The sequence below is a fragment of the Centroberyx gerrardi genome, chromosome 16 (assembly GCF_048128805.1).
Source record: "Centroberyx gerrardi isolate f3 chromosome 16, fCenGer3.hap1.cur.20231027, whole genome shotgun sequence".
Lineage (NCBI taxonomy): Eukaryota > Metazoa > Chordata > Actinopteri > Beryciformes > Berycidae > Centroberyx > Centroberyx gerrardi.
In genome coordinates, this window is record NC_136012.1 from 25,469,702 (window position 1) to 25,483,203 (window position 13,502).

General features: G+C 41.9%; 1 protein-coding gene across 1 annotated transcript; it reads right to left on the reverse strand.

Moving 5' to 3' along the window:
• Window positions 1–1,763: 1,763 nt before the first annotated feature.
• On the reverse strand, window positions 1,764–9,539 carry hopx (HOP homeobox). The gene is made up of 2 exons (XM_071920256.2): window positions 9,161–9,539; window positions 1,764–2,761 (listed from the first exon to the last, which is right to left on the reverse strand). The coding sequence occupies exons 1-2, from the start codon at window positions 9,308–9,310 to the stop codon at window positions 2,684–2,686; spliced, it is 228 nt and encodes a 75-aa protein (XP_071776357.1). The 5' UTR covers window positions 9,311–9,539; the 3' UTR covers window positions 1,764–2,683.
• Window positions 9,540–13,502: the final 3,963 nt, after the last annotated feature.

The window sequence follows — 13,502 nt, forward strand, 5'->3', positions numbered from 1 at the left end:
CCCCTGCAGATATTACGGTCATTTTGTGCTATGGGGTAGAAAACATGTAGATGAAGGGAAGGAGAAGGTTAGGGAGGGATTTTAAGATTTTGAGACATTTTACAAGAAAGGGGATGCAAACTTTTGTATATTCTGCATTGATTACAGTCTGTATAACAGCTATTAATATACACAATAATCCGATAATTTATTCATCCTTGTAGGGAATTCCTCTTTTCTCTCTCCCGCCTCCACAGAGGTCAGAGGTCAGGGTCAGCTACAGAACAGCACCCAGGGGACACTTGAGCACGGCGGGTGCTTGCCGACATGAGGCGGTTTGAGGGGGAACCCAGATCTTCAGGTTGCAGGACGGGCTCACTGACCCGCTGCTGCTATTTTCAGCATGCATTTCATGCATAGAAACACAGAGGAAGTGGTAACAGTTAAGGGATTTACTGTGTTAAGCAATCCAAACTGTAAGATTACATGGTATGACTTATCAGCGACTTGGAGACAGGCGGGGTCTGGGAAATAATCTGTGTTTTCAGCAGGGGCTTGAGTAACCGTGTGTGTGTGTGTGTGTGTGTGTGTGTGCTCTCTCCTTCTCTAAACAAATATGCTTGTTTTTCTTTAGTGGGTGTGACTTTTTGTCACACTCAGCTGAACATAGGAAAATACCCCCAGGCACAGGAAATAGACACCACTGTGTGTGTTCGTTTGTGTGTGTGTGTGTGTGTGTGTGTTCTAGTATTTCTATTCTTAAGAGGATCAAATGTCCTCACAAGGATAGAAAGATGAGGAAACTCCTCCAAAGTGAGGAGATTTTGCCGATCTTCACTTCTTTAAAAGGGTTAAGAACAGAATTAGGATTAGTGATAGATTAGGGAACGAATGCAGTCAGTGAAGGTCCTCACAAGTACAGTAATACAAACGTATGCATACTTCACTGCATGCTTGCGGGTGTGTGTTCCTGTTCCTGTGTGTGTGTGTGGGTGTGTGTGCAGCGTGTGCCAGTGCACACATTCTGTCACAACACACTGTAAACAGCGGCGGTGTGTGTTTTACGAGCGGCTGAACTACCTGTTGGGTCGGTGTTGGTTTCTGTCGAGCTCGTTGTGCAGGCGGTTCCCACGATCACAGCGCTTCCACTGCAGGCTGTTTGGCAGGAAACCTCATCCTCTCTTTCTCTCTCCATCTCTCACAGAGGGAGTCCAGGATTTCTCTTCTGTCCCGTAAAATGAGAAACTGACCAATTCTATCCATTCTCTCTCTCCACTCTCAATCTTTTTCATCCTGGTTGCCTAGTTTTGGGACAGCATCCATTTGTATTCCTCTCCAACACAATTTGTGCAACAGCAACACATAATGACGCACTAATAATTCGATTTTAACCCAATTAAGGCAATACTCTGACTATTGAAACATAATCAGAATCAGAATAAAATCAAAATCAGATTAACCTCGTTAACACACCTAGCTTGCTGCTAAATCTTTCCAGTTATTGATGCAACATGGCTCAACGAGCGGAAGAATGATCCCAGAATCCCAGAATGATTTTCACCCCTTACTCAAAACTCAACCTGTCTTGTGGCTGCATTGCATTCTGGTCTATTGATGGATTTCTCCCTGTAACACTGGTGCAAAATACCGTCGATGTTTTAGATCGCTGAAACAGTTTATGCTTTCAAACTCCATTGTAGCTGCTGGAAAATCGTTTACAATTGGCCAGTTACCAAAGAAGAAGAAAAATACACCAAACAACAAAATGGACCCAGAACCTTAAACTGTTTTAATGTGGATTTTTCCTTTATTGTCCCTTTTTTTTTGATGCCCTGACTGGCTGATGTGTTCGCAGCTGGACATCCGTTTAAAGAGTGGAGTCAAAGGGAAAGGAGACAATGAAATGACATCACCTGCCATTTGTTTAGTCCATGATGCCATTCAGTTCATTCAGCTCACATGTCTAACCCCCCCCCCCCCCCCCCCCCCCTCTGGAAATGCTCCAGCAGACCCAGACATCCCTGGACAGCAGCAGCAGATTCCAGCAGCATCTACTGTAACACAGGCGCTTCCTTACATCTTTTATAGTCCGGTGAAAAGCTTGATGTTATAAACTGCGCTCCCCGCTGACACACACACACAAACAAAGCCTCAAAACACCCCACCCCCCACCCCACCCCCCACCACACACACACACACACACACACCCTCTCTAAACTACATCCAAGCCTTCCCACCATTGTAACCCGGCTTCCTCAGTGCGTTCGGACCCCGATCTCTCGCATGAGACGTAAAAACCCTCAAAGCACGCTCCAGACATTTTAACTTATAATAACAATAACAATATGTTTATTTCTGTAAACATGGCGGTTATATTGGCAACAACACACAAACTCTTCACATTCCAAGTTAAAATAGCTTCATAGATATAAAAAGAGAGAATGACTGAGAGATTGAGCAGGAAGAGAAAGGGAAAGGGAGGGGGAATAGGGAAGTCAGGGAAGTGTATTGGTTGTGTGTGTGTGTGTGTGTGTGTGTGTGTGTGTGTGTGTGTGCGTGTGTGTGTGTGTGTGTGCGTGTGTGTGAGGGGGGGGGGGGGGGGGGGGGGGGTCAGTTCATCCAGGAGAAGTCAGGTCAGTGAGGGGCTTCAGGCGTCGGGTTCACACACTGCGGTTGGAGGTTTTCTTCTTCTGTAACATCAATCTCAGTCCTTCACAGATCCCAGTTCAGCTGGAAGGCCCTCCGCCTGCCTCCACTGTGCGTTGCGTAGCCTGAACCATTTCTAGAAAGAAACACACAGAGAAAGGGAGGCGTTACAAACAGCGATGCCGTTACAGCTATTGTTCAGCAACAAGGTGTTCAGTTCCCAAACTGAGCTGCTTTTGGCACAAAGTGCTGCGGAGCCTGAAACTGGAGAGCAGTGAGGTAAGCGACAAAACTCAGTCCGGACAGGAATATTCCTGAGAAATCACACAGGAGGGGTTCCTATATTGTCAGAGCTGATTCCAACTAAACGCTGAGGGCCGGGTTCCCCAAATGCATTGTTAGCACTGATATCATTTTCCTGCCATTGGCTGTGTTTACATGCACACAGAAATTCGACTATTGCCTCCTGATTAAGGCTATAGTGTCATTACACCGTTTACATGATTCTAAAAGTGTCACTTCCCCTAATAATCCTGTTTACATGCGATGTGGTTATTATGAGGCTTCAAGTAGGCAGGTTAGGCTATGAAGAATAGGTGTTATGTCTTGCTAAAATCTGATTTTGTGTGTCTTCTGCTGATGTCTTCCTGATGTTTGTCCTATATCACTCTGTTCTATGGTTGGTTGTTGTTCAGTTAGATCTAGTTAGGCTCATTCTCTGTATAGTCCTTTGACACATGCATGTGATAAAGGGCTGTAGAAATAAACAAACTTGAAATGTGGAAGAACAAAAAACTGAACAATGATGCAACTTGATCACACTTAAAGAAACACAGTTAAAGTGTCCACATGTTCTGACTGGTGTGTGTTAATGCAACAGCGTGTCACAACATTTTGTGACATGAGTACGAACTCTCAATATGAATTGGACGCACCGCTGTCACGTGTTCGTCATGTGAAAAGATTAGCTGACGGTTACGTCCAGGCAAGGAAAACGACTTTGGTTAAGGGTAAGGTTAGGGTTAAATTAGAAGAACTTTAGCTGAAAATGAAAACTTCACTCCCAGTAGAAAAACTTCATTACGTAAGTTTGGAATTGAACCCAGGTCTGTCCGAGTCGAAGGTAAATATGTCCGCCCCCAGCCTTACTTTCCACCACTCGTCACTGTCAAACTACTTCCTGTTTCTAGTCTTTTCTCCTCCACTCAATCCTTTCCTGCTAGGGAAACGTATTTCTCTCACTTCTCGTGCACGGAGCCTGTTATTTTCATTTTAAGACATCGTGCTCATACCTGGAAATTTCATGAGACCGGGCTGATTAATGGGCAGGGAAATCACAGCACTGCTCGTATGTTACTGAGATTCTGCATATAATGACTAACTCGGAGTTCGGTGTTGACACGGGTCCTGCCTCACTCACATTATTGCCGTAATCGCATTACAGTCGCATTCTTGTGTGTGTGTAAACGTGGCCGCTGACTCACAGAGGAACTTGTATTATGGGAAACCAGAAAACGGCGCATGTTGTTTCCATTCAGTTTCACGGAGAATGCAGGCATTGACCGAGCCAACAGCGAAACACTGACCAGATGATGACGTTTTTTTTGACACACGCCCCGTGACTCGACGCGCCACTGTTTTGCGGCCCAGGTTGTCAAGGGATCCACAACAAGGCTGACATCACCTCGATAACAGTGAGAGGGGGAGGGAGGGGAGGGGAGGGGAGGGGAGGAGTCAGACTGACGACACGGCCGGCCAAACCACCGGCCTCCAGACACGACTCCCTGGCTCGCTGCTGGAGCGATACGCCTGGCAGGAGAACCGCTTTCCACATTCATCTGCTGCCGAAGACACATGAGATTCCCATTTGGAGCCCGAGTCTGTGTTTGCAGTTGAAATTGCAGAGAGTAAATGAATTCAAGAAATGTCCTCTGAACTCTGCTGTTCACGCCAACGCGTCTAGTCCTTACGCTCTTTATCTTGGGGTTTCACAGTGGGATGGTTCACTTCCACAAAGCAGAACGTTCATTTTGGAAAAGTTCATCATTCAGGATCTCTAAACCACAGAGGAGCCAGTCTGCAAAGGTGTTGTCGTTTGTTCTAATTGATTGCTAGAAATGTTTTTGTACACTTAGGTGTCACTTTTTCCGTCTCATTTTGGAATCAAACTCTTATTGAGTTCATGCTGTGCTTGTCTTACTTCAGTTCTGCTGCTTGTCTTCTTTCTAAACTTCTTTCAAAGCCTTGTAAAAGCATTTTATACACAAATCTTTTATGAACAATAATGATAGTGAGATTAATAATAATCCCGATGAAGAGTACAACTGTGCTTCTCTTCCATTGACTAACACTGGATTACATAACGAGGCCCCTCAAGTTTGAGTGCACCTTTTTACGGCAAAGACACTGCAGAGCTAAAGGTCTATGAAAGAAGTCCAAACATGCCATAAAGAGGCTGGAGCACGCTGTAAATGCTATTAATTTGAAACAGGGAGTGGTAGCTGGGGTGCGTCCCTTAGGTAAAGCCACTCAAATGAGAGCTTTGTTCACAAATCCAAACACTCAACAAGAGTTTTGGCTGCAAAAGAAAGAAAGAAAGCGAGGAGAGAGAAAAAAAAAAGAAGACGTCAGCTGGAAATGAAGTCAGGTCTTTTGATGAGGGGCCAAGACCTTTACCTCACCCTGGACCGGGTTTCCCTGTCAGGACGGCCCAGCTTCTCCCACCTTTGTGTACGAAGAATGGAAACACTCAGTCACCAGCAGCGGGACGGAGAGCCAGTCCGTACTGAAGGTTTGGTTATACAAACTCTTCTAGGAGGCAGAGCTGCTGGCTTTCTGGAAGCACAAATAATCTCACTGATTGAGTTAAATCTTAACAGGCGGAGCCAAAGAAGCAGAGTTTTTCTGTCTAAGTAATGTTAGACTGAAGCCAGGGCGGGACAATAATCCAATATTGTTGTTAATCGTCTTTCAACAGAATAATATTGTGATGAAATCATATCAAGTTATTGTGATACACAATTATCCTCTTTAAATTAATGATAAAAAGCAAATGCTAATCAAAATCTCTGCTGTTTTACCGTACTTTATGTTGCCATGCAATTTAATGCGATGAACATCAATTTGATTATTTAACATGGGATTTTGCTTACTTTAGCAGATATTGTTACATATGAACAGAAACAATTTCCTTTGACTATTGTGATATTCTTTTTTTTTTCAACGTGTATTTCTCAGAGGTGCGACCAAGTCAACCTGGGTCGAGTCTGTCTCAAGTCTTGAGACACAAGTCAAAGTCAAGTCCCAAGTCACCAGAACACAAGTCAAGTCTCAAGTCTTCTCTTCATGCATCAAGTCAAGTCTCAAGGAATTTAAATTGCTTGAGAGGAAAATAACTTCTGACTTTTCACTCTTCGTGATGCAGAACTGAACTGATCTACTCATGTCTGTCTGAATAAGGAGAAACCACATGGACTCTGATTTTTCTCTGTATAGACAGCAAACAGGAGGAGGTCAGATCTGTGCTGCAAAGAGTTAAAAATCCAGATTTTTTGGTGCCTGCGTATCTGCAGCTCCAAGAAATCTGGCAGAACTGGTTTGCAGAAGCGAAGTGGAAAAACCAGTGACAGGCATGAGACTGAGGCGACGGCGCTGTCGATGGGCGATCTGTTTGTACTGTAGGCAAATTCTGACAGATGCTCTCTGCCATGTCTCCCTCCCTCCCTCCCTCCCTCCCTCTCCACCTCTCCCTCCCTCCCCACCTCCACCTCCCTCTGTCTCACTCCCACAAGCACAAACACACGAGCAGGAATTTGCCTGCGACATGAACTTGTTCGCTTCATGTGACGTCAACTCAAATGACAGAATTTACATGTATAGCCCTGAAAGGTTTCTGTAACTCTTGGTGCGTACAGCTAAACAGATTATCATGATGTTTGCCTGCCAAATCCTGAACAGGAATAACAACTGAAGGTTTTTATTCCAAAATGGGATATCCATCGTTTAAATCTGCTCTTACAAAACACTTGCTGGCATCAAAGTGAAACTCATTACGGATTATTACTGATTGGTATTAGCTAAATGAAGACTTTTCCTTACATGAGAGTAACATTTTAGATGATATAATCTGTTTTATTTGGGAATATTGAGCAATGAACATCAGGTAATATGTTTTCCAAAAACGGAGACAAAGTGCTTTGGAGTAAAATCTGGACCTGTCAGTGGAAAGCTACTGGAGCTGCTTCACTTTCAATATCTCAGCTGTTATCGGAGCTCTGAAGCTTCACATCTGGCTCCAAGCTCACTGATTGGACAGGTGGACAGACTTTACAGTCGGCCAGTCTGAAGATGGAGGATGGGGGGGGTGGGGAGTGCGTACTTAAAGTAATAATCTGCGACATTTTCATATAATTACATGTTCGTTTTGCTGCTCTCTATCACTGATTGATATAAAACAATTAGTGATTCAAACCTATATACAGTGCTCTTTCCCGGGAAACACATTTTACGTTTGCGCTTAGTTTGTAGTTTGGAATAAATAGAAGAAGAACTGGGTAGTTAGCATGAGCAGCGATAGCCACCGTGGCTGAACAGATATAGAAAAGAGCGCCACCTACAGAAACTCAAACTTCACCAACAGAAAATCCAAGCTCCGCCCACGCTGTTTGATTGACAGGTGATCTCTGGGAAGCGCAGTGCAGAAACACTTTGCAATTTGCCCTGAGCAACAAAGATGAAGATTAAATTTTAAAAAAAAACAGGAACTCATGGATTACAACTTCAAAGTCTAAATCTCCTCTCCTCTCCTGTTGTCCTGTAAACTTGTACAGATCACTCAACATTAGCAGCTTGAACAATAATCCTTCCCAAAGCTAAAAAGATGAAACACAAACTCCCTAAAACAACTTGGAGCCGCTCCACTGACAATCAATGGGGCTCTGCCTTTGTCTCGAGTATTTGTTTACACACAAATGAGGATTATTTCAGTATAGTGCAAAAGGTTTAGAACCAAAATATGAGCCGATATCTCAGGATCACCCTAGTAATGACACACTGTCCACAAGCTTGTTCCATTTATTGTCAATGGAGCAGCTCCAGGCTTGTCTCTTGTTGACATCAGAGATTAAAGTCTGTTGTTTCTAGCTGAGGGAGAGACTTGTTCTTGTTCACAAATCTTAACTAAAATGACCAAAATCATACATGAATAAAGTATGAATTATATTTTTTTCCCCTTTAGTAGGCTATATAGTTATTTCCTCTGCAGTCACCTAATTTACCCACTGACAAAATCCTCATGTCTTATAAAGTTTCATTCCCCCTATTAAAAACATTTACGGTTATTATAAAGAAGAGTTTCCTGAAGCGAGGTGTCATGTTATTTTTTTTGTTTTTTTTTGCTGTAGGTGCTTGTGATCTTAACTAAAACCTCTCTGGAATTTGATAGCTGATGAATAAGTTTTCTATGGAGAAGCCTGTCATCGTGTTATTTTGGGGACAGCGTGTCAGACTGCAGACAGACAGGAGACTCACTGCCTGCCCTTATCAAAATAAAAGATAAATGTAGAAATATCACCGCAAAATGTCTCAAAAAGTCCATATAGGAATGTTATAGGAATAAAAAATATCATTAAGTACGATAATACCACTATAAACTCACTATTTAGTACCATACATGCTATAAGTTCTATATTATAGACATATTATAGTGAACCATAGGAGACAAAAAAAATATTACGGTCACTAAACTCACTATTGAGTACCACAGACACAATATGAGTCCCTATAGGACCATTATAGTGATCCCATAGGGGACAAGCCTATTCAACCGACCCAGTATTTCTAGAATTGCTGCATAGTATTTGTTCAGTGATGCGCGGCTAAACGGGGGAGAAAAACATGCTGGAAATAAAGCGGCTGGCAGTTTTCTATTGCGGGTAAAACTGCTGCTGAACTGTTTCAACACAGGTCAGGAGATCATGTTCGGTAATGTGGATAACAGCTAATTTCTGACTGTCTCCTCTCCGCCGGATCCCGCTATTAAACCTCTAATTAAATACGTTTATTGTGAATTCAGAGTAGAAGAATCTAGAGGGTCAGACAGTTACATTTCACTATAATCAATAAGTGTAGCATGATCAGTGTAGTGGTAAATAACTAGGAGGGTAAACTATGACTTCCTGATCATCATAAAGTATCAAAACCACCAATTTAAGTAAAAAAAACAGCTGTCAATTAAGAAATAATTTATTAATGAATCAATTATACTTTAATAAAAGCATTGATTTATGCCTTTCCTCCCTTTAAAGACCATATCCTCATATAGCCAACACCAGTTTGCTACTACTTACTATATGATGTAGGCTATACACTGGATTTAATATTATAGATTCATGTCAGCCTAAAGGTAAACTCGATTCTTCAAATGAAAAGGTGGGTAAACAGAGTTTTGGTGGGTTTAAGCTCCACTACATTCCTGATTATACACAGCATTATAAGGACACAGCGTATTATAATATTATATAATAGTAATACTCACTTGTGTCTCCTCCTCTGACAGTCCGCACTCCGCAGCGATCAGCATGAGCGTCGTCCCATCCGGATGCTTGCTGACTTTGGTGAAATTCTCCTCCAGCATTTTGATCTGCTCCTCCGCTAACTTCATACTTTCCATCCCTTTAGAAGCCATTTTTCTTTCCTCCTCCTCCTCCTCCTTCTCTCCAGTCTCTCGGGGTATTTTATTTATTTATTTTTTTGAAACTTGAAAACTTCACTTCAGTCCCGCTCCGGAGTGGATATTCCCATTCAAGTGCCGTGCGCCAGGACGCGCGGGACGCACAGTGCGCAGCGGAGGCTCGGAGCGGCGGGTAGGAAGCGTTGAGCGGCTCACAGCTGACAGCTCGACGGGACTGAGGTGGAGGCGGTGTGTGTGGAGGCTTTACTACTGTCAACAGAGGCACGTCAGGAGGCCAGTCCCACCAGCAGAGCAGAGCCCTCCCCTAAACACTAGGAGCAACAAACAGTAACCCTGCAGTGCATTTTAGAGGGAAAACAGCAAAAGTCCCATATAGGAATATTACAGTAATGTTATAGATTATAGCAATACCACAAGAGATCACTATACTTCACCACTGATACCACAGACATACTATAAGAATATTATAGGATTATTATAGTGTCACCATAGGCAATAAAAGAAATACCATAAAATAAGAAAAGGTCACTATAAACCCCTTTCTGAGTACTACAGACACACTATAAGTCCCTATAGGAATATAGGAGATAAAAAAAATACCATACTGATACTTTTATAGTATCCTTCTAATTCTATACATTTTAAAAGGCTACTAGGCAATAAAAATGCTATAAACGTATATATTATAAAATACTATAAAAGTCCCTGCAGGAATATTATAAGAATGTTCTAGGAATACTATAGTAATACCACATGAGATAAAAAACAATGTCATAAAGTAAGATAGAGATCACTATTAGGAATATTATTGTGGGAATATTATAATGACAGCATGGGAGATAAATAAGTTACTCTATACTCACTACAGAGATACTGTAAGTCTCTATAGGAATATTAGAGAGATACTATAGGAATACCATAGGAAAAAATACCATAAAATATAATAAGGTCACAATAAACTCACTATTAAGTACTACAGAGACACTAAGATCCTATAGGAATATTCTAGTGATTTCCAGTGTATGTGTCATCTTTTAAATCATTTCTTAAAACATACTTTTATCAAAAAGCTTACCTTTAATCCTGCTCTGATTTCAGCCACGTTGCCTCATTCATTATTGAATTTTAGGTTTACTATATATTTTGCTTTGTGTTTTTATCTCTCTGTTATGTTGTTGTTGTTTGTTTTTACAGTGCGTTATGTTTTATTTGTACTACATGTTTTATTCCTTGCACTTGTTCCTTGTTGTGAAGCACTTTGTAAGTTTGGTTCTGAAAAGTGCTCCATAAATAAAGTTTATTATTATTATTCTCAGACTAGTAAGAGCCACTGATTGGAACAGAAGAGAATGAAAGGACAAATTGCCACTTGTGCACCTTAATTTCAGCTTATTCTGTCTGTTTATGTTGATAATAATTCCTGTCGGCTCTCATGATGCAACATTTTGCCTGGAGACTTCAGGAAACCACAATGCTTGGGGAGGCAACTGACACCTGTAAACCGCCTGACAACTAAGATAAGACACTCTATTTAAATCATAACCCCCCGCCCCAGTACCACACACACACACACACACACACACACACACACACACACACACACACACACCCTAGAAATGTTTTTCCTCTGAATGCTATTATGCAACGTCATTGTGCTGCTGTGGACTGACTTTGATCAGACTGACTGTTATGGTGAGTTTGCTATAACGGAAATGTCCTGACCAAGCATGTTGACTTTTACAGTAGCAACAGTAAATACTGGCCTGCTAATGCTCACATGCCCTCAACACACACACACACACACACATACAAACACACACACACTTCCTTTTGATGCTATCTTTGGATTTTGATTAGACCCATAATTATGTGCTACTCTCACTGAACAGCTCGAATTAAGGGAGCGCCAAGCTTGCTGGGAGATTTCCCCTTGCCAGGATTTTGGTGCTTAATAGATATAATACACATAATATTTACACAAACCCCATACTATCTTCCCACCTGTTATGCAGATGACAAGCTAGGACTAGTTTAAGTCTCTCAGTAGAGCGCTAAAAGCCCGCCAACACTGAACAATTGTCCAACTTGCAAAGCTGCAGCCTCTGTAACGGTTTATGTTTGTTTATCGTTTGTTTTCTGGGTTTGATTTTCTGACAAAATAGCATGTGAATGCAACGCTGTTTAGCAGCTGACTTGGAAGTCCTGGATGACGGACTTTCCCACCAGCACATGAACGCAGCATAAAAAGTGGCTAAAAAATTAAAATTGTCTAACTTTGGAAAATCAGATCACCACCAAAATCTAATCAACTGATCTTTGGGTCAAGAGCGATCTGTCCACCAATTTTCAGTCTATTTGCAACTTTTTGAGACAGACAGACAGACAGACAGACAGCTCACATGCCCTCAACACACACACACACACACACACACACACACACACACGTAACCTAACCTCCTTCCAACTTTGTTAGCAGAGGTAAAGATATGCTGTGTCAATATGTTTTGTGTTTAAAAGTATCATCGATGTTTGCAGTCTCAATCCAGACACACGGATGTGTTGAAGCTGACATCCTTTTAAACAGGGAGGTTAAACAGTATCACTGACAGGACGGGACAGCAGATCCCTGCCTAACAACACTGTATACACTGATACTGCTGCTATCGGTTTATGATAGATAAACATACAATATACTAGTGAATACAGTGCCACATGAGCCACAGTCAGAGCCAATTGGCTGTGACAGATCATCAAGGTCATATTTAATGATAAGAAAGGCAATTCATATCTGGATGATCCAAAGTTCGCTTTGAGGATTTAACTGGAAGTGTGATAATTTTTCTCTAACAGCTCGGATGTGGGTGTAAAGGAGTGACATGAAGCAGGACAGCATCTCCTTTCACTGTTAGCACAAATTATTAAACACACCTCACATTCTTAACTACTGATTTTAGGGCAAATATGATACATAATTTGATGAAATTCAGCCATTACAAGACATTCATCTTTAATCACTGGTACAGTTCGTTAGCCGTTTTGAGTCTTGTTAATCACTTTGATGCCCCAACAAAGGTCATCTAGATTGAAAGTTCAGCCAATAAATTTGACTTCCATTTAATATAAGTGAGTAAATCCCTTATATGTCACGTACTACATTAAGAAAGGTGGGTAACATTTATTTTAGCCACAGAAAGGTCAGCAATTTGAATTTAGATGAGTTTCCCCTCTGCTACATCTCTGTATATCGCAGATTTTCTCTTAAATACTCTTATTTGGTCAATCTGGTGTAGCAGGAATGTGACCAGAATGACAGAAAAGCAGGAATTTGTAGCGGTTGTATTACACAGGGAGAATTTGTATTGGCAACACACCAGCATCCCTTAGCTACAGAGGGGGAGTGTTGCATCCAAAACCCCAGAATCCTCTGATAAATAAACACAGATAGCTGAGAGACTGCTGAGCCAGCGAACACCAGAGTCATTTGCTGCGTCTCTGAGCACAAGAGCTTCTAGGTGTGGGATAAGGAGACTTCTAAAGAGCCTGCCATAGAGATACACAGTGATGAGATACACAGTGAGTGGCTGTGAGTCCACAATGGATACGAGACCCGCCTGGGTAAAAATATCCCAGGTCACGACCCTTTCAGTTCCAGGCGGTGTAAGATAGTACGGTCATTTGCGTGAGAGCAACAAGACGATATTTCCCTGTCCTGATGGTCAGTGAACTCATGGCGGCCTATAAATTAGAGAGCAGGCTTGTGGTCGTGATCTGAAGGTTGCTGTGAAACGTCCTTTAAGCAGCACAGTCTTAAAAATGCACAGAAAGATTACAGTAGTCATTTGTCGAACAGCATATAGGCCTATAGAGGCTTTGCAGTTGTGTAACAAATCTCCCACAGAAACCACAGCTGGTGGCATCATGGAGGTCCAGTGGAGAATTGGCTGTGCACAAATAATAGCTAAATATACAGTATAAAGACTAGTAAAAGAGATACCTGAAAAGCTTGTTGTGGTGTGGCTGTAGGTCAATTCTGTAACGTTCTCAGTAAAAGTGAATAGTGTGATGAGGTGGATTTGTTTCCAAATGTAGGTTACTGTGACACAGTAAACTGTCTTGTCTTTAGCCCTAGTCTCTACTCCAAAACACTCTGAGTTGTAGCTTGAGAAGAGTCAGCTCAGTTAACCTG